The sequence below is a fragment of the Peromyscus maniculatus genome, chromosome 1 (genome assembly GCF_049852395.1).
Source record: "Peromyscus maniculatus bairdii isolate BWxNUB_F1_BW_parent chromosome 1, HU_Pman_BW_mat_3.1, whole genome shotgun sequence".
NCBI lineage: Eukaryota > Metazoa > Chordata > Mammalia > Rodentia > Cricetidae > Peromyscus > Peromyscus maniculatus.
In genome coordinates, this window is record NC_134852.1 from 130,715,636 (window position 1) to 130,741,720 (window position 26,085).

Below are 26,085 nucleotides of genomic sequence, written 5' to 3' on the forward strand. Positions count from 1 at the left end.
GGCTTGTCGGCCACTCGGGGGTCGGGGGCGGCGTGTGCGGCCCTGGCCTCAGGCCTGGGTCTGCCCTTCAGGTGAACCCGGCGGAGAAGCGGGCTCAGGCCAAGGGGAAGTTCAGCCGGTCCTGTGGGCCGGAGAGAGCCAACGCCGGGAAAGCGGCAGAGAAGGGTGGCCTTGAGAGTGGCGGCGGGGCGACTCTCGGGAGACTCCTGAAGGTCACCGGAGAAGCAGGTAGGGCGGAGGCCGACGACACCCAGGCCGCTTGCGTTCCGAGCTGCGGCCTCTGCTCCTGAGTTTATCGCGGAGCATCAGTGTCCCCAGTGCTTGCGAAGTGTAATAAGTAATACATGGATGCGGTGCGACACTTATCACAGCGCCGGTGCCTTCGTTCCTGTCGGTCGATTTTCTCCGTCTCTTACCTAAAGGCTCTCCTCCTGAGGGGGCTCCTGATCTCTCCTCCAGGCTCCTTCCTAACGCTAAATGATGTAGTTGTCAGTTGCAGAGAAGGGACCACCTCATGTGTCAGCACGTTATCACTGTAAAACAGCGGTTATCAAGAGATGAAATTCAGGGAGTACCTGAATTTCAGCAAGGGCTAATTTGCTCCTACTAGCCGGTTACATGTGGAGCTTTTTGTTTCTAACATCCCTTTGAGAGATGACCTTTGGCATCTAAAGGTCAGAGGTGGTGCTAAACATCTAACTGTACAACAGCAGCCTGTTCAGCATAGAATTGCCAACGCCAAAATGCCAGTGGTATCTGTTGAGACCTAGACAGTGATGCAAAAGTCCAGACCTTGGGAATGATTGTTAACATGCTACTTACAAAAATGTATTGTAGAATTGTATAGATATAGGCTATAGTTGTATTCCTTGTGCCTACACCAACCAGTTGCTAACAGTCTTTTGAGGGTGGGACTGTCTTTCTTACTTTCCATGAGGATAAATTGACATGTGTAGTATTAAAACAAAATAGAAATTATATGACAATTGAGAGGATAAGTCTTTCTCGAAAGGAACCAAGAAAAGGGCATAATTTTTAAAATGTCACTACCCAGAAACACCTAAATCTTGCTTGGTAATGGAACTGTGGATTATTCACATGTGAACTGCTATACTTGGATATTGTGGAATTATATCTTGGGAAATTGCAGCAAAAAATCACTAGTGGCTACATACACCTTATCCAGCAAACTAAATTGATAATGACAAAGAGCTCCTTTTGATTCATAATTAAAAAGCAGGGCTGAAGGAAAATTAGTAATACTAAAAGCAAATGAAGACCAGCAGCCAGATTAGCCCAGTACTAGGTGGTTCAGAGTAGGAGCATTGTAGGCCTTTACAGGGTCCTTTGACAAAGGACAGCAACATGTTTATTGAGTGTTGGCAGCATGAAAATTTATTTGCTTGCATGTCCATTAGTAACTCTGTGAACCCTAGACACAAGTGGACTGTCAGAATAACTTTGTGCTCTTATGTATAACTCGTAAATATATATGCATATGTGAATAAAGTCAATGCATTTTAGATCCATCATCAAAGTTATTACATATTTTACTGAGAATCTGCTGTTGATTTAATAATTCCTTGTTGATCTTAGGATGGTGTAGGTATTTGGTCAAAGAAGCTAAGAGCCTTCCTTGGTTGAATATGATTCGTGTAGCACATAAAAAGAGAAAAATGCAGTAGATATGTTAGGGCTTTGAGAAAAGGTCCTTAAAATGATCGAGGAGATGGAGCTTATTTTAGCTGGAAAATAAAGAGACTGACAGATTGAAGAAGCAATAGTGCTGAAATCTATTTTTAAAAGTGTTGACATAACAATCCAATTGTTCAAAAACTTTGAAAACATTACAACTAGAAGGAAATACTTGAAACTTTAATGAAATAATTAAAAAACAAAGAAAATACTTAGTTTTTTAAAAGATTGAGAACTCAGTATTCTCTATAAATCACGAATAGATAGAAGTTAAAGAATGACTTAGACCAGGCATAGTATAAGCCTGTAGTCCCAGAGGAATTGTGAACTTGAAGTCATCCTGGGCTATGTAGCAAATTTTTTTCAAAAAAAGGAAAGGAAGAAAAGAAGAGAAATACAGGAAAAAAATAGCTTGGGTAGACTGATTGGCTAATAAACTTATTAATGAGTTACTTGTCTGAACTTCCCATGAAGGCGGTGATTTACATGAGATCACTGTGTTATGTGGCATTGCTGATGGAATGCTTTTACATGTAAAGGACTGTTCTTGTGATAGCACACGTAACCTGTCTTTGTTGTTTTTAGAGATTTTATTCCCTCAAAGTTGCGCCAAAAGTTAAAACTTCAGCTGCCCCTGGAGGAGTATCTCTGCAGCCTGAGGATCTTGAGGTTAGTCCCACTGATCTGCTCACTGGAGAGCACATCTACTTTACTTTTTCAGTAAAAGACAGGCATTGGTCACATCTCTATTCTGTCTTAACTACAGTTTACCAAATTACCAAATGGTTTGGTGATTGCTTCTCTGGAAAACTATGCTCCTCTATCAAGAATTGGCTTATTCGTTAAAGCAGGCAGTAGATATGAGGACTCCAGCAACTTAGGAACCTCTCACTTACTACGTCTTGCATCTAGTTTGGTAAGTATCTTTATTATTTTAGTGTTTGAAATGGTGTGTGGTCTTAGGCCTGTAGGGAAGAAGAAAAACAAGGGGCTGAGGAGATGGTTTAGGAAAGCCCTTGCTATGTAAGCATTAGAACCTGAGTTCAAACATCAGCACCAGCTGGGCGGTAGTGCTGCACGCCTTTAGTCTTAGCACTCAGTAGGCATAGGTAGGTAGATCTCTGAGTTCCAGGACAGCCAGGGCTACACAGAGAAACCCTGTCTCAAAAAAACAAAAAAGGAAAAAATCCCAAACCCCAGCACCCATGTAAAGAAACCAGTCCTAGCCATGCACGCCTGTACCCCTGGCAGAGATAGGCAGATCCTGTGAGGTTGCTGTCTACCAGCCAAGTCAAAAAAGCTATCTTCAGGTTCAGTGAGAGGAGACCTGTCTCAAGGGTCTAAGGCAGAAAGCTACAGAGGACATGGCTACTATTTCCGCTGGCCCATGAGTGTATGTGTGGGCACACATAAAAGCAACCCAGGCATCGAGGTACACTCCTATAATCCAAGCTCTTGGGAGATGGAGACAAGAAGTTCAAGAGTTTGAGGCTAGCCTGAGCAACACCAAAACTTGTTTTGATAAAACAGCAGAAGTCTGAAAGAAATGCCCCTATATTTGTTTCCTTGAGCTGTTATGTCATATTTACACAAACTGGGTACAAGAAATTTATCCTCTTACAACTTTTAAAGGCTTGACGTTAAAGTCAAGGTGTTATAGTAAGTCAAAGCATAAACAGTACCGTACTTCCATAGGAAAGAATCCTTCCTTGCCTCTTTCTAGCGTCAGATAATCCTCATCTTAAAGGTGCATCACTCCAATACCTACTTTTCTTCTCACTTAGCTGACTTCTGTCTGTCCTTGTGTCCAGATGCCCTCTTATGAGGACACCTATCATAATGGGTTTAGAGCTCCTGCTAATCCAGTATGATTTGACCTTGATTCATTTACAAAGACCCTGTTTCCTAATGAAGTCATATATCCAGATTCTGAGTGGACATAAACAGGGCTGCTGTTCAACCCTGTAAAATCCCATCATATAAAATGAAAAACTACAGGATATTGGCCACAGACAACAGTTGTTATTATCCAATTGGATGCTGGTATTGAAGCGTAAGAAATCAGTAGGGAATGCAACAATTTTTTAATAGAAATTTTTCAATTTTTCAAAAATGGAAAAAAAATAGTACTTTCCATATTCAAGTCTCCCTCTCCCCCCTCCTGTGAGATTATAAATATTTCTGTCTTCCCTTTCATCCCACCAAACTCTGCCATGCACCCTCCCTGATCTCCTTCAAATTCATGGCCTCTTTTCTCATTAATTGTTACTGTTAGATTTATGTATATGTTTCTACACATATATTCTTAAATATAATCTTCATGTTACTTATATGCATGTTTTCAAGGCTGACCATTTGTCACCAGACAGCAATTGGTATGCTTTTTGTGTGGGAAGAAGACCTACTCCATTCCCAGCTTTCTTCAGTTGCCTGTAGTTCATTGTAGGATTGAGACCTCGTGGACTTTTTCCCCCTCTTTGACATGGCCATTGGTGTCATCCTTGTTGGATACATCTACAAAACATTCCTGCACCTAAGGCTAAGGAAACAGAAGTTTGGAAAGACGGTAGAGTCAGAGGATCAGGAAGTTTGAGTGAGATTGTGTCTCCTGATAATGTCAGAAACTACACCCAGAAAGTGTCACTAATATACAAGTCTAGTAAGCTTTTATTTGCTGATGGAATTTTTACACAATTATGTTTTGTATTAAAATCTAAGCCAGGTGTGGTGGCTTGTGGCTTGTAATTGCAGTACTTTGGAAAGCTGAGGCAGGAAAGTCCATTCTAGAGTTTGAGGTAAACCTCCTGCCCTACTTAAAAGTTACAGGCCCCCCTGTAAGGAGACTTGGTCTCAGAAAAACAAAACAAAAATACACATATATATATATATATATATATATATATATATATATATATATATATGTACATGCATGCAGTGCATTTTGTTGAATCTCATAATTCTTATTAAAAAGTACACGTTAATTCGGACCTACTTAGTAAAATTCTGTTTGGATCTGTTAATAATTATTAAGAGCATAGATTTTGATACAGTGTGATGTGTGGCAGACCTGGCATTGAACAACTATTAAGGAAAGCATCCTTTCTTTTTCAAGACTACCAAAGGAGCTTCATCTTTCAAGATAACCCGTGGAATTGAAGCAGTTGGTGGTAAATTAAGGTTTGTTAAATAGTAACAAGAAATAGCCAGGGCTGGAGAAATGGCTGAAGAGTTAAAAAGATACATTGTTCCTGCAGAGAACCCCAGTTTGGTTCCCAGCACACACATCAGGCAGCTCACAACTACTTTAACTCTGTTTCAACACCTTCTGACCCTACAGTCAGCTACATTTATGTGCACATAATCCCCTCTCAGACACATACTTACACGCATAATTAAAAATAAAGTCTTTGGGGTAGAGGGTGCTGGGCATGGTGGTATATGTGTTTAATAACAGCACTTGGGAGGCAGAGGCAGGTGGATCTCAGTAAGCTCCAGGATTACAGTAAGCTAGGACTACACGGTAAGATCCTGTCTCAAAGGGGTTGGGAGGACACAGAAATATTCACTTATAGAGTGACTCCTCTTTGTTAGCAAAGGGAGTGAAGATTGCTTAAACAGAAGGGAAAGTTGATGAATTGTCATAAAAAATGTGAAACATGGCTATGCATACAGTAGATATATGTGTCTGATTGGGAGTTGATACTTATAGTACACACAATATGCAGAAGATTTCTGATTGGGAAAAGTAAAAATCATAAATCAGGGAGAAAAGAAAAGCTAAAAGGAGAGGGGACAAAAGGTAGAAAAAGGCCGTTCACCAAAAAGGAAACCAGGAGTTTCAGCAGTGTGGTGCTGGGATGCCACACCTGTGTTGTTTTTTAAAGACTAGAAGCTAAAAGTCCAGTTCAAGGAAATGGGTAAAGAATGCTAGCCATGATAGAACTAATAGAACATGGTAGAACATAAAGAACTAATAGTTTGAGGCTAGAAATATCTCTGTGGTTAAGAATGCCTATTGTTGGGAGCCCCGCGCCGGCGCCGTGACGTCACGCCCTGGAGCTGCGGGCCGGGCCGGGCGGCGGCATGGCGGAGAGCGAAGCGGAGACCCCGGGCACCCCGGGCGAGTTCGAGAGCAAGTACTTCGAGTTCCATGGCGTGCGGCTGCCGCCCTTCTGCCGCGGGAAGATGGAGGACATCGCCGACTTCCCGGTGCGGCCCAGCGACGTGTGGATCGTCACCTACCCTAAGTCTGGTACAAGCCTGCTGCAGGAGGTGGTCTACCTGGTGAGCCAGGGCGCCGACCCTGATGAGATTGGCCTGATGAACATTGATGAGCAGTTGCCAGTTCTGGAGTACCCACAGCCGGGTCTGGACATCATCAAGGAACTGACGTCTCCCAGGCTCATCAAGAGCCACCTCCCCTACCGCTTCCTGCCCTCTGACCTCCACAATGGGGACTCCAAGGTCATCTACATGGCTCGCAACCCCAAGGACCTGGTTGTGTCTTATTATCAGTTCCACCGCTCACTGCGGACCATGAGCTACCGAGGCACCTTCCAGGAGTTCTGTCGGCGGTTCATGAACGACAAATTGGGCTACGGCTCCTGGTTTGAGCACGTTCAGGAGTTCTGGGAACATCGCATGGATGCAAATGTGCTTTTCCTCAAGTATGAAGACATGCACCGGGACCTGGTGACCATGGTGGAGCAGCTGGCCAGATTCCTGGGTGTGTCCTGTGACAAGGCCCAGCTGGAGTCGTTGATCGAGCATTGCCACCAGCTGGTGGACCAGTGTTGCAACGCGGAGGCCCTGCCTGTGGGCCGGGCACATTGCCTCTTTACTCAGAAGATCGCCTTGAGGTGGCGAGGATGCAGGGGCTCGGGGAGCCGACTGCATTGCATAAATTTGGTTCATGTCACAGCATAAATTGTCTTGATTCCAAATCCTAAACCAGGAAGAGTCGGGCTATGGAAAGACATCTTCACCGTCTCCATGAATGAGAAGTTTGACCTAGTGTATAAACAGAAGATGGGGAAGTGTGACCTCACGTTTGACTTTTATTTATAATATCAGAAACCGCGAACTTGCATGCTCACGGTCCCCAGACGCTCTACTAGCTAAAAAAAAAAAAAAAGTCCTGTTTGCGTTCATTTATTCCTTGCTGGACACACTCTGGAAGCTGCGTGGAAACAGCAGGGGACGAGCCCAGTGGAGAGAGCGAGGAGTGTGATGATGCTGTCCACAGCAGCCGCCTGGCCTGTAGCACTTGGGTTTCCACGTCGTGGCCACGCCACACACGCAGGCAGCGAGACTGTCTGCCCTGTACCCCATGTTATTCACTGTATTTTATAGCGCTTTTCACCGGAAATCTAAATAAATCTCTGTCAACCAAAAAAAAAAAAAAAAAAAAAAAAAAAAAAGAATGCCTATTGTTCCTCCAGGGATCTTGTAACACCAGCTCCAAGGGATCTCACACCAGCATCTGGCCTTCATAGGCACCTGCACACATATAAATAAAATAATCTTTTTTGAAAAAAGAGTAGTTAGGAAGTGAAATAAATCTGTATATCTACCTAAAGAGTTTAAAGACAAAATACTTAAGGTTATGGTTTCTAGAGTTAGGAAGAATAAGAGAATTGTTATCAAAGGGTTACAAAGAAGTCTTGAATATTTGTCCTTTTGTTTTTTCATTGTAAAGTATGTAGAACATAAAACTTGCCACTTAAAATGTACATATAGTTCTGTGGCATTGAGAGGCTTTTTTTTCCCCTAGTTTTTGAGACAGGGTTTCTCTGTGTCACTTTGGTGCCTGTCCTGGATCTCACTCTATAGACCAAGCTGGCCTCGAACTCACAGGCCTGGCTCTGCCTCCTGAGTGTTGGGATTAAAGGTGTGTACCACCACCACCTGGCAAGAGGCATTTGATAATTATTACCACTATCTAACTCTGGAACTTCATTACTGTCCTCAGCTGAAACTCTGTCCGATAAACTGTGACTTCCCATTCCTTTCATCCCTGGCCACCATCATATTTTTTCTGGTTTTGATGTCTTTTTTTATTGGAATGTTAGCTTTACATTTTGCTGTTATTTTGTTCTTTATATGAACAAATTATACAAAGTATGTTCATTAGTAACTTAATATAAGGTCCTCAAGGTTCATCCATTTCGTACTATGTGTCAAAACTTGATTACTTTTAAAAAGGTTTATTTGCCATTCTTTTTTTAAAAATACTTTAAAATTATAGTTGAATAAATATTTTTTCACTGTTTAGTAGTACAAAGAATTGGATGCTTTAACAAAGAACATATATATATTAAAAAAGCTATTTTCTGATTCAGATTATTTACTGTAATTTACTTTCAATTCAGTGTGACTGCAACAAGGGAAAACATGGCTTACACTATAGAAGGCATGCGAGATGATATGTAAGTACTTGCATATATTAGAACATCTGCTTTTATGGGGATACTAGGGATAGATAGTACAATGCTGTATATGTGTCATAATGAAATTCACTATTATATTAACCAAAAAAAAAAGTTGCAAAAATGGTTTAGGGACCAGAGAGATGGTTTCGTGGTTAAGAATGCATACTCCTCTTGCAGAGAACCTAAATTTGGTTCCAACACCCACATCTGGAAACTCAAAACTGCTTGTAACTCCACCTCTAGGGGATCTAATGCCTTCTTTTGGCCTCCACGGGTACCTGAACTCAAATTTATGCATTTATGCATAATAAAACTTTTAAATCTAAAGAAAAAAGTTTATAATAAAATTAGAAGTAACATCTGCTTTTTGAAGAAATATCAAGCTTGTTAGTCTGTTTGTAGGGCTTCTAGCAGTGGGATCAGGACTTGTCCTTGGCACTTAAACTGGCTTTTGGGAAACTATTCCCCATACTGGTTTGCCTTGCTCAGCCTTGATACAGGGGGAGGAGCTTGGTCCTGCCTCAACTTGATGTGCCATGCTTTGTTCAAGCCCGTGGGAGAGGGTAGATGGGAGGCAGGGGGAGGGAACAGGAGGAGAGGAGGGAGGGGAAACTGGTTGGGGTATGTAAAAGAAATGAAAAAATTTAATTAAAAAAGATAAATAAAAAATAAACCACCAAGCTTATATTAATCAAGGTGACCTAGACTCAGAAAATACCAAATTCTCTCAGCAGGTCCTAGCTTTTAATGTTTATATGTGTGTGGGGGTGTAGTTCATGACACTGGAAAGGGAACCACAAGGTGTTAGAGAAGGCCAGGGTGACAGTAAAATGTCTGACAAGAAAGGAGAAAGGAAGCCACAGACTAGGGAAAAGTACAAGTCGAGAGGGGCAGAGGAGCAGAGGAGAAGATGAAAGAGGAGGGTCAATAAAAATGTGTTTAAAAATGCCGTGATGAAACATGATGATACGAACTTAAAAAAAATAAAGACTAAGCTGCTACTCAGTTGACTTTGTCACTGTGACCTTACTTGTATTCTGGAATATTATTCACAAATCTGGTGTTGATTAGGCTCCTAGCCACAAATAAGATTACAGTTTAGTATCTTAAATATTGATTTCACATTTTGTTGTGGTCATGGAGATCACCTAGAGCAGTGGTTCTCAACCTGTAGATCATGACCCCTTTGGGGATCAAGCAGCCCTTTGACAGGGTTCACCTAAGATACTTATTTACATTACGATTCATAGCAGCAAAATTACAGTTAAGAAGTAGCAACAAAAATAATTTTATGGTTGGGGTCACCACAGCATTAAAGGGTTGCATGTTAGGAAGGTTGACAACCACTGACCTAGAGCTTTGGGGCATGCCAAGCAAGCATTCTATCCTTGAGCTCCCACCCAAGGCCTTGATTTTTCAAGACAGTATTACTCCATAGCTTAGGCTAGCCTGGAAGACAAAGTTCCCCAACCTCCACCTACCAGTTGTCAGATTGAAGGTATGTATGAAGCATACATTTTTTTACCTCGTCACTTGTTTTCTACAGTGAAATTCTGATGGAGTTCCTGCTCAATGTTACCACAGCACCAGAATTTCGCCGTTGGGAAGTAGCTGCCCTTCAGTCTCAGCTAAAGATTGACAAAGCTGTTGCCTTTCAGAATTCACAAACTCGTAAGTACATTTGCCAATTCTATTCCATTACTTCCAAGATACTAGTTTTGAGAAGATATTTGTGAAGAAAAACCTATATGGACTTGAAAATACCTCCCAAAATTGTAGCATGAATCTTAAAAGTTCTTATTAATAAAATCAAACCTGAGGCTAGGTATTGAGGTGAATGCTGGAAGATCAAAGATGCAGAACAAGCCATAGCCACCTCACCTTGCCAATTCCTCAGCTGATCCTGTTTCCTCAGACTTCCAGCCTCTAAGTCCTCATCCAGAATGAATCTCAGCTAAACTGCTGCTCAAAAGCCTAAAAGCTTAACCAGCCAAATGCTTCTAATTTCTGGTCTTCACGCCTTATATATCTTTCTGCTTTCTGTCATCACTCCCTGGGATTAAAGGCTCACTTCCTGGGATTAAAGGTGTGTGAGTCACCATGCCTAGCTGTTTCCAGTGTGGCCTTGAACTCACAGAGATCCATAGGGATTTCTGCCTCTGGAATGCTAGGATTAAATGTGTGAGTACCACCATTTTCTAGCCTCTGTATCTAGTGGCTGTCCTGTTCTCTGACACCAGATAAGTTTATTAGGGTGCACAATATTTTGGGGAACACAATACCACCACATTTCCCCTTTTTGTCTAAAATTTTAAAAAAAGCTTATAACTAATACAAGAAAAACCAATAACTGTATACAATATATACAGTCAAGAATTACATTAATGATGTCTAGTCCATTAACATTTGACAGATTCAGATAAAAAACTCCATTATATATATTAACAATGTCCAGTCCAGTAACATTTGACAAATTCAACAAAAAAATTCATTACTTATCCTATTTAAAACAAGTAGTACCTTTTTAAATGTAGATTCAATAATTGACCTTTTTATCTTATCATATCCATATTCTCTCTTTTTTCTTTTCATAATAGATTCAGTAATCTACCTTTTGTCATTTTTTATATCTTCCCCTTTTTCTTTTTAGAGTAGATTCAATGATCTACCCATTTATCCTATTATTTCTTTATCTTTTTTTCAGAGTAGATTCAGTGATCTACCTCATATCTATATTCTTTTTTCTTTTTCTTTTTTTTTTTTCAAACAAAACTCTGAAGCTAATCTCCTTGTTCATCTTTTTTCTTGACCATTAACAATTAACAACTTGTAACCAACCATCATAAACAATGACAATATCCATAACTCATTAAATGACCAAAAATCTCCCATCCCACATCTTGGGAATGTGGGCGTTGTTTTCTTAAAATTACTTCCTGCTTTCTGGGGGTGAAGACATCTTTAGGGAATCCTGAAAAGAATTTTTTTTCCTCTGATCCCAGATAAGTTTATTAGGGTGCACAATATTTTGGGGAACACAATACCACCACACAAAATGTGCTCCATTATTTAAGAGTCCTGTTTGTTTTGTTATTACTAAACATTTGCATTGTTTTCCACATTTGGTGGTGAGCAAATTGATAGTAAAATCCTGCATGCTCTCCCTGTCCCTCATTGTGTTGTGTTTTTGTTTTTGTTTTGCTTAGAACAAACCCAACAGCAGTTTATTTTAATGCTTCTACTGTTGTAATTTACTCTTACTTATTGCTGTCATCACTTAACAGGATCCTTCCAAAACACATCCCACATTTTTTTATCTTATTGGTCTTTTGCTTGTTTATTTTCATTTCTATTTTTGTGGGAGTGTATGTGTTTCTTGGGTTTTGTTTGTTTTTAAAGTGGGGGGAAACAAAGTTGGGTGGGAAGAACATGAGCAAAATACATTATATGAAAAAAATTTTCACAATAAAAAATTTAAGAAAAAACATACTCCATAATTCTTAAAATAACTTTTTTGTATTGATATTTGTAATGTTTGATTATAGAATCTTGACAGATATGGCTAGCCAAACAAATCCATAAACAAACACTGCTGACTTTTAGAATCATACAGCTTCTGGTAGGAGCAAAGATGAACAAGTGGACAAGAATGAGCACCAGCTATAATGGCTCTGAATAGCACTGGGGACCAAATGCAGGGCTCTCAAGAAAGAACCTGTCCATAACTTAGTGAGAGGTTTATGTGGCTAATATTTTGTGGTGATGCTTTGTGTCACAGAGGGATGTGATCAAATGACAGAGTTGTAGAAAAGATGACTTAGAGCCAGGCTATGGTGACACATGTCTTTAATCTTAGCACTTGGGAAGCAGAGGCAGGTGGATCTCTGTGAGTTCAAGGCCAGCCTGGCCTGCAGAGCAAGTTCAAGGACAGCCAGGAATACCAGAGGGAAGCCCTGTCTCTAAAAACAGAGAGAGAGAGAGAGAGAGAGAGAGAGAGAGAGAGAGAGAGAGAGAGAGAACACACACTTATATGTGCAGAGTGGCTGCTCTTCAACAAGAGGGTTCCTGCCCTCATTTTATTCTGACAAAACATCCTGTTATGTCTCTTGGTGCTGTACTCATCTCCACCTCTAGGATTACTAATTTAGACCCAACAACTCCGGATTCCTTGCCAGTGATCTTTCTGCTATGAAAACCAAGTGAATGTCCTTTAAAAACAGCTTGTAAGTTAGAGCCCACACTCTTGCCTAGCCTTTAAAGTGTTCGTCTGACCCCAACCCCCTTCTCTTAGTTTTGTTATGATTATTTGTATATAAAAATTGTGCTTATTAACCGGACCCATGTACGTTTTGATACTTGTCTACATGTGTAATGTTCAAATCAGGTTAAATATACCTATCTCCTTAAACATTTTTCATTCCTTAACAGTGAAGACTTTGAAGAGCTTTTCTTCTTTCTAACTGTTGTTCCCTGCCCTTACATCTTTTCTTTCTATCAGTGGCTCCTGTAGGCGGATTTTTTTCCCCTTGCCACCAGTCCCAAGTAACCACACAAAGGCTTATATTAATTACTAATGCTTGGCTGGTAGCTCAGACTTATTACTGACTAGCTCTTACAACTTAAATTAACCCATATCTATTCATCTACCTTCTGCCATGTGGCTTTTACTTCTATGCCATTTTGTGTGTCCAACTCACTGCATCTGCTGGCGACTCCTCTGACCGCCCTTTTCCTTCTCAGCATTCTCAGTTTGACTCTCCTGTCTAACCTTATTCTGTTCAGCTATTGGCCAGTCAGCTTGTTTATTAAACCAATCATAGTGACAAATCTTCACACAATGTAAAAGAATATTCCACATTTCCCCCTTCTTATCTAATTAAAAAGGAAAGTTTTAACTTGAACATAGTGAAATTACATACAACAAAAACAGTTATCAAGTAAGAATTACAGTTACAGGCCAGGCAGTGGTGGCGCACGCCTTTAATCCCAGCACTCGGGAGGCAGAGCCAGGTGGATCTCTGAGTTCGAGGCCAGCCTGGTCTACCAAGTGAGCTCCAGGAAAGGCGCAAAGCTACGCAGAGAAACCCTGTCTCGAAAAAACAAAAAAAAAAAAAAAAAAAAGAATTACAGTTACAATATCTAGTCCATTTGTATTTGGCAAAATTAGAGAAAATATTCTATTATTACTAGGCTATTAATCCCAGCTCTTGGGAGGCAGAGCCAAGCGGAATCTCTGTGAGTTCCAGGCCAGCCTGGTCTACAGAGCAAGATCCAAGACAGGCACCAAAACTACACAGAGAAACCCTGTCTAAGGAAAAAAAAATTTATTATCTATTTTATCTTTGTGACTCTAGAGTTTTATACCTAATTTATCTTTTATCATAACTAAGGAAAACTTTAACTATGACTGTCTAGTCTTCAACTCCATCAAAGACCCCAGAAAGGTGAAATGTTACCTAACAACAGGGACATCTGGCTGCCTGGACAGTTACCCTAAGTTCTTCTGTAACATTGGGGCATCCATCTTTGACCTACGGGCCTAGAATATCTGACAGATTTTTCTCTGAAACAGGAAATTTTGAAGGACTGTCCTACCCTGTCTTGGCAAAGTTAGGCGGTCTCTTTTCTTTGTGTCCTACTTGTACAGTTTGAACAGCATACTGTCAGCAGTTGAGGCAAGAGCGGTTTTTTGCCCAAATGGCTAGCTTTTGTCATAAGGAAGGCAAACTCCTCCATATGGAGTTTCTTCAGTGTCCATTATCTTCTCTGAAGTAAATTGGTGCTGCAAGTTTGACTATTATGAGTTGCATAAACACAGTACCTCAAACAAGAATAGAAATATACAGTATAACAAAATTAACTTTAAACTTGTATCAGTATACCAAAATCTATACCAATGTGAAATATTAAAGACTAGTAGTTGGGTTTTGGGGTTGGTTTTTTTGTTTTTGTTTTTTGTTTTGTTTTAAAAGTAGATTCAATAATCTACTTTTTTATCCTATGATTTCTTTATACCCCCCGCCTTTTCCTTTCAGAATGAGATCCCAGCAGTCCAGTCTCCTTTGTTTAATTTTTTCAATAACAACTTGTAACCAACCCCCTTAAGTGATAATAAATATCCATAACTCATTTTTGGGGAATGTGTGTCATTCTCTAGACTACTTCCTGTTGTTTGGGGATGCTGGTAATCTTTGGACCCTGAGAAATTTTAGGATAATAGTTAAGTCTTGGCTATAGTATTCTGTGAGGCTGGATCTTCTCAGCAGCCTTGAAGCCGTTCTGGATGCTGGATCACTTGGGCCATCTGTTTTTATTAGTGTCTGGTCCCTTGTTCTGAAAATACATAAACTTTTAAAGGTAACGTACATATCTATATTAATACAAGTATAGACTGTGCATTGTACACAAGTCAGCAAAGGTGATTTTTTGTTTTATATTTGACTATGAGAACCCGCCACTCAGCTTAGCTCATGGCTCACTGGCAACTCAAGCCTACAGGCAGCAGCCAGAAAATGCATCCTTGTACCACAGCCAGCATGAGGGACATGAGACTAGGAAGCTGCTCTTGGCTCCATTTCTGTGTGTCTAGAACTGTTTCCCAAGCTCTCTTAGGTTTTATGTGGGTGTAGTTGCCAAATGTTTGGTCATTTGTAGGCAGAGTTTTCCTGTTCTGGCAGCACTCCCAAATAACCACACAAAAACTTAATATTAATTGTAAGTGTGTGGCCCATAGCTCAGGCTTATTACTAGCTAACTCTTACACTTTAACCCATATTTCTTACCTACCCTCTGCCACATGGCTCGTTACCTCGTATTTTATACATCCTGCTTCCTCTGTGTCTGCTAGCATCTCTCTGACTCTATCTACCCTTCTTCATCCCAGCATCCTTAGTTTGGTTGTCTCACCTATACTTCCTGCCTGGCTACTGGCCAGTCAGTGTTTTATTAAAGTGGCAGATACTCCCACCCCCAAATTAGACTTTTCTTTGTATCTTATGCTATTCACAAATTACTCACCTGGGAATTGCTCAGTCATTCTAGAAGACTTCCCAGATTGTCTTTCTTTCATTGTTTTCCATTTCCTACTGTTGTTTCATGTGCCCAGCTGCACACTTTCCTGCTAACACTGTACTTATAACAATTTTATTTTATAATTTTTCCCCTCAACATTTTGAGAGTAGCTATTATATCTGAATCATCTCTGTGTTTCTAGTAACTAACACAGTGCCGGGTATCTTGAGGTATGTCCAAATAATAAACAGATGTAGGAAATATAGTTCCAGAGAAGGCACAGAAGCCAGGAGGCAGGGCCAGCAGGGCCAGGGCACCAGTAAAGAGTAAGTCCAGGTCAGTGGTAACTTTTGACTCCCTCAAGCTAGTGATTAACCTAAGCTTGCCACTTTCATAGCTCCCTGTGTCCTAGCAACTTCCTCATTTCCCAGGGAGGGAACCTGGAAGTAAAGTCAGATTCAGATTAAATGAATTATGCTCATGTCTGACAGAGACAACTTTTTGTAGTCTCCTTTTTTCTGTGCATTCCACGGGCACTGCTTTAAAAATTACTAGATATTGTGTGGTAGCAAATTTCAGGTTTCTGCAAATTTGAATCCGATATGTATAGGCTTATTGCTGGCTCTTAAATACCATAGTCATCCATACATTTGACTACCTGTTGCTTCTCTGTCTTTCAGGTGTCATTGAGAACTTGCATGCAGCTGCCTACAGGAATACCTTGGCTAATCCCTTGTATTGTCCTAACTATAGGATGGGGAAAATAACACCAGAGCAAGTAAGTGATGGAACTGCATTTTAAGATTATCAACGCCTATCCACCAGACCGTGTTGTAGTCAACATTCTAGTTCAGGATGTTTGTTAGTTTTGTTTTACCTCCTGATTTTAAGAAATCCCATAAACAGAGGCAGAGTTTTTCTGTCCCTACCGCCCGGTCCCAAATAAACACATGGAAGCTTATATTAATTACAAAATGCTCAGCTGATAGCTCAGGCTTATTACTAACTAGCTCTTATAACTTAACCCATTTCTATTAATCCATGTACTGCCCTGAGACTCACAGCCTTTACCTCTATTCCCATTTTGTATATCTGACTCATTCTCTCTCTTTGCCCTTCTTCATCCCATCATTCTCAGTTTGGCTTTCCTGCCTAACTTTATTCTGTTCAGCTATTGGCCAGTCAGTTTGTTTTTTAAACCAATTACAGCAACAAATCTTCACAGTGTACAAAAGGATTTTCCACAGTATTTCCCCCTTTTTTTCTAATTAAAAAGGAAGGTTTTAACTTTAACAACAAAATAGTTATTAAGAATTATAATTACAGCCAGGTGGTGGTGGTGCACACCTTTAATCCCAGTACTCGGGGAGGCAGAGCCAGGTGGATCTCTGTGAGTCCAAGGCCAGCCTGGGCTACCAAGTGAGTTCCAGGAAAGGCACAAAGCTACACAGAGAAACCCTGTCTCAAAAAACCAGATAGAGAGAGAGAGAGAATTATAATTACGATATTCAGTCCATTTGCAATTAGAGAAAATACTTAATTATCTATCTCGGTGAGTCTAAAGTTTTGTATCTAATTTACTTTCTATTATAACTAAGGAAAATTATAATTATAATTATTTAGTCTTCAACTCCATCAAAGACCCTAGAAGGATGAAATGTTACTTAATAACAAGAACATCAAGGCTGCCTAGACAATCACCCAAAGTTCCTCTATGGAGTTTGGTCATCCAACTCTGGCCTAAAGACCTAGCATATCTGACAGACTTTCCTGTGAAGCAGGGAATTTTGAAGGACTAGCCTACCTTGTCTTGGCAAAGACTGGCAGTCACCTTTCTTGTGTCCTGCTGGTCCAGTTTGGCAGTAACCGTCAGGAATTAAGGCAAGGGCAGTTTCTTTGCCCTCATGGCTAGCTTTTGCCATAAAGAAACAAACTCCATATGGAGTTTCTTTGATGTCCATCATCCTCTTTTTGAAGTAAATTGCTGCTGCCAGGAGCATATGTGTCTCACTGTTGAGAAAAGTCTAAGTTCTTGAAACATTTTAAATACCATATTCTGCAGGTCCCTGAAGTGTTTGAAGATTGCCTATCTATCTGAAATATATCTATGTTTGACCTTGAAAACCTAACTAATATGACTATAAGTTTGCTATTATAGATGTCTATTCTTCTGTACTTCTTAACTATATATTACTTTTTTTTTTTCTTCCGAGATAGGGTTTCTCTGTGTAGTTTTGCACCTTTTTCTGGAACTCACTTGGTAACCCAGGCTGGCCTCGAACTCACAGAGATCCACTTGGCTCTGCCTCCCGAGTGCTGGGATTAAAGGCGTGCACCACCACCGCCCAGCTTATATATTACATTTTTAAATGAGCTGCATAAGCATAATACCCTATGAGTAGAAATATACATGCAGTATAACAAAATTAACTTTAAATTTGTATGAATAAACCAAAATCAATACTAATATAAAATATGTAAGATTAATAGTTGTTTTTTGGATTAAAGTAGGTTCAGTAATCTACCCTTTTATCCTGTCATTTCTATATCATATCCCCCTTTCTTCTTTTAGAAAGAGATCTCTGAATTTAACTCTTTTGTTTAGCCTTTTTTCTACTATGACCAATAACAATTTGTAACCAGTCTCCTAAACAAAGACAGACCTCTATAATCCATTTTTTGGGAATGTGGGCATAGTTGTTTAGACTACTTCTTGCTGATTGGGGGCACTGGTAATCTTTTGGGGACCCTGAGAAAATTTAGGATAATTGTGAAATCTTGGCTACAGTATTCTGTGAGGCTGGATCATCTCAGTCAGCAGCCTGGGAACCATCAGTTCCCATTGGAGATTTTTCAAGGGGTCTTTCTCGATAAAACCTGATTTTTTTATTTGGTTGGGGTTTGTTGTTGGTGTTTTCGAGACAGGGTTTCTCTGTGTAGTTTTGGTGCCTGTCCTGGATCTCGCTCTGTAGACCAGGCTGGCCTCAAACTCACAGAGATCTGCCTGGCTCTGTGTCCTGAGTGCTGGGAATTAGTGTGCCACCACCGCCTGGCTCCTGGCTATTTTTAACCCAGAATGAATCCACAGCCTCTCATTTCCTGTGGAAACAAAAGCATAACCTCTCCCCCAAAGAAACATATCTTTTTACTAAAAATTTGAAGTCAAGATAGTTTTAAAATATTGGTTTAATTTAGTAGCTTTCAAAATCAAATATCTTTCAGCAATTATCATTAGCCCATTAATAGTCAAAAAAACTAAAGAGAACACAATAAAATATAGAATCCAGACTCTGTATTTCCTATCTTTATGTGGCTTATCATAATTTTATTACTCTAGTTCCTTTTTAAGGACTATATTTTTAAATCATTTTTTAAATATATGACTGTTTTTACCCTTTCTCTGCTCTCTCCCAAGCCTACCCACATTTTTTAAACATTTTATACTGTGGCCCATTTAGAGGCCTTTTTGTCTGAATCTACCCTTTCTGTGTCTCTCTAACCCTTTTTGCCTATATGAACAAAAACTCTAAATCTGCCATACCTCGTGCTGGCAGAGGCTGCGAGGAGCCTCTCTGTACTGTGGCCCATGTTGTAGAATGAGGAACCTGCCATGCTATATAGCTCAAGCCCTCATGCTGCAGCCAGGCCCATCTCTGTACCATTGCCCGCATGAGAGACATGAATTATGAAGCTGCTCTTGGCTTCACTTTTGTGTGTCTAGAATCCTTTTTTTTTTTTAACTTTCTCAGGCTTTATGTGAATGTATGTGTCCCCACATTGGGCACCATGAATAAACAGAGGCGGAGTTTTTCTCTCCCAACTGCCCAGTCCCAAATAAACACACAGAAGCTTATGTTAATTACAAAATGCTCATCCGTTAGCTCAGGCTTGTTACTAACTAGCTCTTATAACTTAATCTATTTCTATTAATCCATGTACTGCCCCTAGACTCATAGCCTTTACATCTATCCCATTTTGTATGTCTGACTCATTCTGTCTGGCTCGTGGCTCCTCTCTCTCAGCCCTTCTTCATCCCATCGTTCTCAGTTTGGCTTTCCTGCCTAACTTTATTCTGTTCAGCTATTGGCCAGTCAGATTGTTTATTAAACCAATCACAGTGTATGAAAGGATTTTCCACAGCAAAATCTACCCAAGTGATAGTGGCACATACCTTTAATCCCAGCACTCGGGAGGATGTCTAGTCAGCATTACTGTATAATTGTAAGATCTAGAAACAAATTATCCAGCATTAAGAGATTAGTTATGTAAGCTCCCTGTTGTAGAATGACACACTGTTTATATGCTGAGAAATGTTAACTGAGGGCCAGTGAGGTAGCTAACAGGTAAAAGCTCTTGCCGCACAAATCCAGTGACCTTAGTTTGATCCCACCTCCCACCATGGAAGAAGAGAACCAACTCCCCAAAGTTATTTTTGGCCTCTTCATATTTGCCATGGCACAGGCATGCCTGTACTCATATACACCCTAATAATTAATTCAATTTATTTTTTACAAAGAAACAAATATTAACAGATATGTAAACATTCCATAGCATATTTTAAATAAAGGCAGTTTATGAATTTTGATAGACCAAAAAGTCCCGTTTAAAACAATAAACTATTCATAGACAAATACTAGGATGTTAACTATGATAAACTCAATGGTCTCAAAGGTCATTAATGTTTTGGTTTGTGAGTTTTGTTTTGTTTTTTTTTTTTAAATGTATTCCTCAACTAAGGAGAGGCTAAGGAAATTAGTGTAATATACTTTAGCAATTCAATAGAAAAACATCCATAGAAAGATCATAAGGTGACTTCACAGATGTTTACCAGTCTTAGGTCACAGCCTCTTGATAAACTGGTGCATGCAGAGCCAGTATTTCTCGTCAGGAACACTTCAGGCATTCTCTGAACCCGCAGGAGATACTGTGCCTCTGTGGTGCAGAACAGTGTATCTCTGCTTATAAACTTGAGAACATGGACACTTTTCCTATAAAATGAGGGTTTTTTTCCTGACTCCAAAACAAATTTTTGGCCCCTGGAGGTAGTATTACTCCTAATAAGGTAGATGCTAGTTCTCCTCTTTGTCTGCTTAGCCTAAGATAGTCATGTAAACCAAGATTCCCAAATCTCACTAATTTTTGGGAACCACATGTGGCTGTCAGGTGAATGAGTAGTTGGGGTTTTTTTTTCTCTGTATAATAACCTACACTGACCTCAGACTCACAACTTCCAACATACCAGGATCACAGAGGTATGCACACCACTGCTTCCTGCTTTAGTTGACTGGTTTTTAAGATTCCATCTAGAATTGACTTCATCCATCTGTAGTGGGGTATCAGAAACAGTGGGAATTTAGGGACAGTGTTAATGTTATTTTTGTATTACACTCCCTTAGACAATTCTGTCATCTGTACTGGAAACTGTATTGGTAACTTTATATGATTCACATTCTTGATAAAAAGCAACTTAGAGGAAGAAGGAAGTTTATATTGGCTCAAAGTTTAAAGATACTGTCTTTCATGGCAGGAAGGCATGACAGTGGGGTGTGAGACAGCTGGTCACATTGCATCTGCAGTCAGGAAGCAGACTGACAAATGTTGGTGCTCCACTAGCTTTCTCCTGTTTGTTCAGTCCTGGATCCCAGCCCACATTTAGGGTGGGTCTTTTTGATCAGTTTGATAAGCTGGATTAACCATCACAGAAACCCTGGTAAAGTAAAGTTTTAGACAAATTGGTTTCAAAATGGGTAGGACAGATCTCAAAAAAGAAAGAAAAGAAAAAAGAAACAGTGGGTAGAAGTGTAGTAATAGTAGGTTTATCATAGGGTGTTTATAGTGAATGATTCTGTGCGTCTTTACAGTAAATTAGATGTAGTGTTTAAAACTATATTATAATACTAAAGGCATAAATTTAGTCTCATTCTTGATTTCAAGCCAGTGTATACTTGTAATTTGTTTTCACTCTTTTTTTTTTATATTTCTTCCATTTTTGTACTGTGGTGTGATGTGTGTGTATGTGTGTGCATGTTTTGCATACATGTGGACGTTCAAAGCTGAAGCCAGGAATCATCCTCCGATCACTCTTTCACCTTACATATTGAGGCAGGAGCTCTCAATCAGACACAGAGGTCTGGGATTGCCTGTCTCTGCCTTCCGTGGCTGAAATTAAAGCCAGGTCACCATGCCACCTGCACTTCTGTGGGTTCTGGGATCCAAACTTTGGTTTTGACACTTGTATGGCACATGAAAGCACTTCTTCAGAGCAATCCATTCAGTTTTAATTGAAATACAATTCTTACACCATTCATTCTGTTTAAATTCCGTGGTTTTATTAGAATTTCCATGAGAGTTGTAGAACCATGAGCACAATGAAGGTCTTGTTCTTCTAAGCTATAATTTTTAGTGATAAAGTCATAGCACAATGAGCAATACCTAATCCTCCATACTCCATTATGCCAACGTTCAAACCTGGGAGTTTTTTCCTGCCATGATGTACATTTTTAGCTTTTGTGTTTATATTAATGTGATCTAATAGCTCTTCTTTATTTCCTCAGTTACATTACTTTGTTCAGAACCACTTCACAAGTGCAAGAATGGCTTTGGTTGGACTTGGTAAGTCTGAGATTGCCTGTGTGTCAGTTTGCTTCTAGGAGTAACCCCTTAAACTGTATGACATATGCATGAGGTTGAACATTTTAAAGCTGTAAGGAGATGGTATAGATAGGTTTTAATTACTAGTTGTTTGAGAAACAAATTCCAGTATTTTACTACTTCCTTTATAGTCTTGACAATGTTTGCAAAATTTGTGACAAAGGTAAATTTTTATGAGCAAAGAGCATCACTAATAACTAAGAAAAGTTTAATCTGAGATTAGCAAAAATTAAAAGGTTGGCACTTCCTGGTATTACCTAGGATATGGAGAAGTACACACTGTCAAAAAGTATTGGTGTGCTGAGCAGGTGGCTCATGCCTTTAATCCCAGCACTCCAGAAGCAGGTAGATAGATCTCTCTGAGTTTGAAGCCAGCCTTGTCTTAATAGTGAGTTCCAGACCAACCAGAGCTACTTAGTGAGACCCTAGCTCCAAAAGAAAAAGAATTACTGGTGGAGTATAAATTGACATCCTTTGAATATATCTATTAAAGGTTCTTTATTTTGGATACGATATAACCCTTATCAGGTATGTAGCTTGCAACCTATTGCATGGGTTGTCTTTTCACTCTTGATTGTCCTTTGATGTAAAATGCAATATTCTAACAGCTATTAGAAACATTAATGTCAATTAGAAAGGTATTGGTTTAATAAATGATGCCTCCATAGAGTGGAATATTTCATAGCCATTTCTAACCACTTAGAAATATACAAATTATGGAAGACAAGTTAGAAACATTAAAGAGAATAATACCACTTTTATCATAGGGTGTTGGGATGTAGCTCAGTTGTAGAACATGTATTTAACCTACTTGAAGCCTTAGATTTGGCCGCTGGCACCACAAAAGAATAAAAGTGAGCTGGGCAGTGGTGCCTTTAATCCCAGCACTCAAGAGGCAGAGGCAAGTGGGTCTCTGAGGCCAGCCTAGTCTACAGAGTGAGTCCCAAGATAGCCAGGGCTCCAGAGAGAAGCCCTGTCTTGAAAAATAAAGAATTAAAGGGAAATAAAATTAACATAGTAACTATACAGAAAAACATCTAGATGAATATAATAGTTAATAACAAATTGTAAATTGATACCAGGAAGAGTGGTATTTTGGCAAGATTAATGTTTTTTCTTTGCTGTTTATTTCTGTAATATTTGTGTACTTTTTTATTTAAAAAGTAATTTATTAGTTTGTATATGTACATGATTAGCAGCTAAGCACATGCCACCAGCACCACGAGTGTGGAGGTCAGAGAACAACTTTGTAGAGCTGATTCTCTCCTTCCACCCTCAGGTGGGTTCCAGGGATCCATCCCTGGTCTCCAGACTGATGCAGTTAGTGCCTTTTCCTGCTGAGCTGTCTCGAAGCCTGTATTTGTTTTTAATAATTACATATTTTAAAACAAGGAAAAACAGATGCTTTATGATTATACAGTGACTCTAACTTTGTTTTTGCTTCTGTTGAAACAGGTGTAAGTCATTCTGTCCTAAAACAGGTTGCTGAACAATTTCTCAACATGAGGGGTGGCCTTGGTTTGGCTGGTGCAAAAGCCAAATACCGTGGAGGTAAATATTCTTTCCCTGGTTTAATAGTATATGCCAATGGCATTTCTCTGCAGAAATAGCATGTGGGGGCAGTATTGGCTTGATTGTTACTACCAAACCATACACAGACCCTAATCTTAGTTAATTAGTACTGTGTCATAGAGAATGCTGATGAATAAAACCAATGGTAATAAAGCTATTTTTTCTTACTCCTCCCTCCTTACATGATCCCAGGTGAAATTCGAAAGCAAAATGGAGACAACTTGGTCCATGCTGCTATTGTAGCAGAAAGTGCTGCCATTGGAAATGCAGAAGCAAATGCATTCAGTGTACTTCAACATCTTCTTGGTGCTGGACCACATGTCAAGAGGGGCAGCAACACCACCAGCCTCCTGAGCCAGAGTGTTGCCAAAGGAAGTCAACAGCCTTTTGATGTGAGTCCAAGCAGTCAGTATTACCTGTTTTAGCTTCCAGAAACATGTTATTTGTGATAACAATTTCGATTATCTATTAATGATAGTCTGATTTTAAAATTCAGAATGAACAAATATAAGCTCAAACTTAGTGTTCCAGCAGAGGGGAAGGGAGGGGTAAAGTGCTTACTTTGCAAGCATGAAGACCCAAATGCAATCTCCAGAAACCATGTAAGAAGGCTAAATGTGGGGGCACATGCCTGTAATCCCAGTGCTGAGAGGTGGAGACAGGTGGGTCTCTGGGACTCCATGGCCAGTCTGCCTTGCCCACTACATGAGTTCCAGGCCAATAAGAGACCTAGTCTCAAAAAACAAGGTAGTCATTGTCTGACAGATGATACCCAAAGTTGTTGTCCAGCCTCTACACACATATACACACACGCATAACAAATACATTAGATATGTAAAGAAAGAAAATAATAATAAAAGAAAGACTTCATGTTCCTTATTTCCCTAGATCCTAATTGTTATCTTCCTTTCCTGTTTCTGTTCCTGAGGCCACTTTCCCTAGATCCTAATTGTTATCTTCCTTTCCTGTTTCTGTTCCTGAGGCCGCTTTCCCTAGATCCTAATTGTTATCTTCCTTTCTGTTTCTGTTCCTGAGGCCGCTTCCTGGGTTCTGCTGGTCTTGTTTTCCAAGCAAGTGGGAAAAAAAAAAAAACAATGAATTGTTTACAGACATACACCTCCATCTTGAAATTAAATTTACACAAAAATGATGACAATAAGAACAGAAGGCTCAGGGCTGGAGAGACAGCTCAGTAATTAAGAGCACTGACTACTCTTCAGAGGACCCGGGTTCAGTTCCTAGCATCTACATGGCAGTTCACAACTGTCTGTAACTCTAGTTCTAGGAGATCTGATACCCTCACACAGACATACATGCAGGCAAAACACCAATGTACATAAAATAAGAATAAATAAATCATTTTAAATTGTTTTAAAAAAAATGATGTTTTTGCTTTGGTTTGGTTTGTTTGTTTGTTTGTTGACAGGGATTCATGTATCCCAAACTAGTCTCAAAACTCGGCTCTGTAGCTGAAGATGACCTTAACTACCTAATATTCTTGCCTTTACATACCAAATGCTAGGATTACAGGTATGTGCCACCATGCCATGTTAACTTTTGACACTTGTATGACAGAAAAATGCTTTCAAAATGTCATCTTTGCATCAGGAATGTATGAAATGTCAACGAGGCATGGTAGCATACTTTTGTAATTCCAGCACTTGGAAGGTGAGGCAGGAGGATCAGGAGTTAAAGGCTAGCCTGCACTACAGACTAAGACCTGCCTCAAGTGAGAAAGAAAAAGAAATTGTGAAATGTCAACCAAGTTTTTATAACTCATTGGCTTTTAGTCTGCCTTTAAAGGACAGATGAGCTGAGTATGATGGTGCACATCTGTAATCCTAGAACATGGAAAGTTAAGACAGTAGTAGTTCAAGCAGGCCCAGCCAGGTAACAAGTTTGCAGCCAGCCCAGACAACATAACACTCTGTCCCAAAGAAAAAAAGAGACAGACCTAGAGAAATGTACTTGAGAATGTAGGACTGAACAGTGGTCAGTTTCTAGTACAGTGCACAGAACGTGTAGGTTTGTGCTTCAATAAATCCTCAGTCATTTGACAGCTCAGTGGAAATTACAGTCTACATTCTTCTGGAGTTTGCCCTTTTGTTTAACATTTGAGTGGTACTTTTCAACCTTTTTAAGCAGAGAAACTTTTTGTATATGATTTCCCAGTTAAAATGCACAACACAAGCATTTTAACTTAAAAAGAAATTTTGAAGACAACTGTGAAACCCTTTGAATCTTCTGTCCCCTGGAACACAGTTTGAGATCCTTTGTCCTAAATTTAATCTCCCGCAGATTTCCTTTCCCTTGATTCCTCATCCATTATTGATGTGTCAGTTTTCACCAGTATATGTTACTGATGCTCATGTGTTAGAACACCAGACTAGGTATTGTTCAGAAATGAGCCAGAAGTTCGAGGTGGTCTAGGATTGTCTTAGAATATAATTAAAGTTTATGCCTTATATAGAATATTTATGCTTTACATAGACTAAACCAAAGATTTTCAAGCTAAGAAATTGTTTGAATAAGAATCATCTAGAACACAGGTTTGAAATGTGGGCTTTTCGGACTGCATTCACAGGGACATGAGTTAATAAATCTGTTTCAAGAATGTGAATATCTGTATCTTTTAACAACTTTGGTAAGGTGTGTGTGTCTATTAAATAGTCCACATAAATACTATACAGTGCTGTTCTGGCACTCAAGGTCAACTACAGGAGCT

General features: G+C 39.7%; 2 protein-coding genes across 2 annotated transcripts in view; both read left to right on the forward strand.

Annotated features, from left to right (window-relative positions):
- The window catches only part of Uqcrc2 (ubiquinol-cytochrome c reductase core protein 2), a 34,254-nt gene that overhangs the window by 615 nt on the left and 7,554 nt on the right, over positions 1–26,085 (forward strand). The window contains exons 2-10 of the mRNA XM_006980323.4: positions 2,281–2,364; positions 2,462–2,611; positions 4,808–4,872; positions 8,067–8,123; positions 9,673–9,797; positions 15,818–15,915; positions 21,692–21,749; positions 23,244–23,339; positions 23,553–23,752. Of these exons, the coding sequence (XP_006980385.1) occupies positions 2,281–2,364; positions 2,462–2,611; positions 4,808–4,872; positions 8,067–8,123; positions 9,673–9,797; positions 15,818–15,915; positions 21,692–21,749; positions 23,244–23,339; positions 23,553–23,752 (933 nt within the window). The remainder of the gene's footprint in view (positions 1–2,280; positions 2,365–2,461; positions 2,612–4,807; positions 4,873–8,066; positions 8,124–9,672; positions 9,798–15,817; positions 15,916–21,691; positions 21,750–23,243; positions 23,340–23,552; positions 23,753–26,085) is intronic.
- Positions 5,162–7,118, forward strand: LOC121831462 (sulfotransferase 4A1). Its single transcript, XM_076551552.1, has one exon. It carries the CDS (start codon positions 5,779–5,781, stop codon positions 6,619–6,621), a length of 843 nt encoding a protein of 280 aa, XP_076407667.1. The 5' UTR covers positions 5,162–5,778; the 3' UTR covers positions 6,622–7,118.

What these genes read in the sequence shown, in the direction of transcription:
- LOC121831462 (XM_076551552.1), top strand. Translation starts at nt 5,779, where the DNA reads ATGGCGGAGAGCGAAGCGGAGACCCCGGGCACCCCGGGCGAGTTCGAG.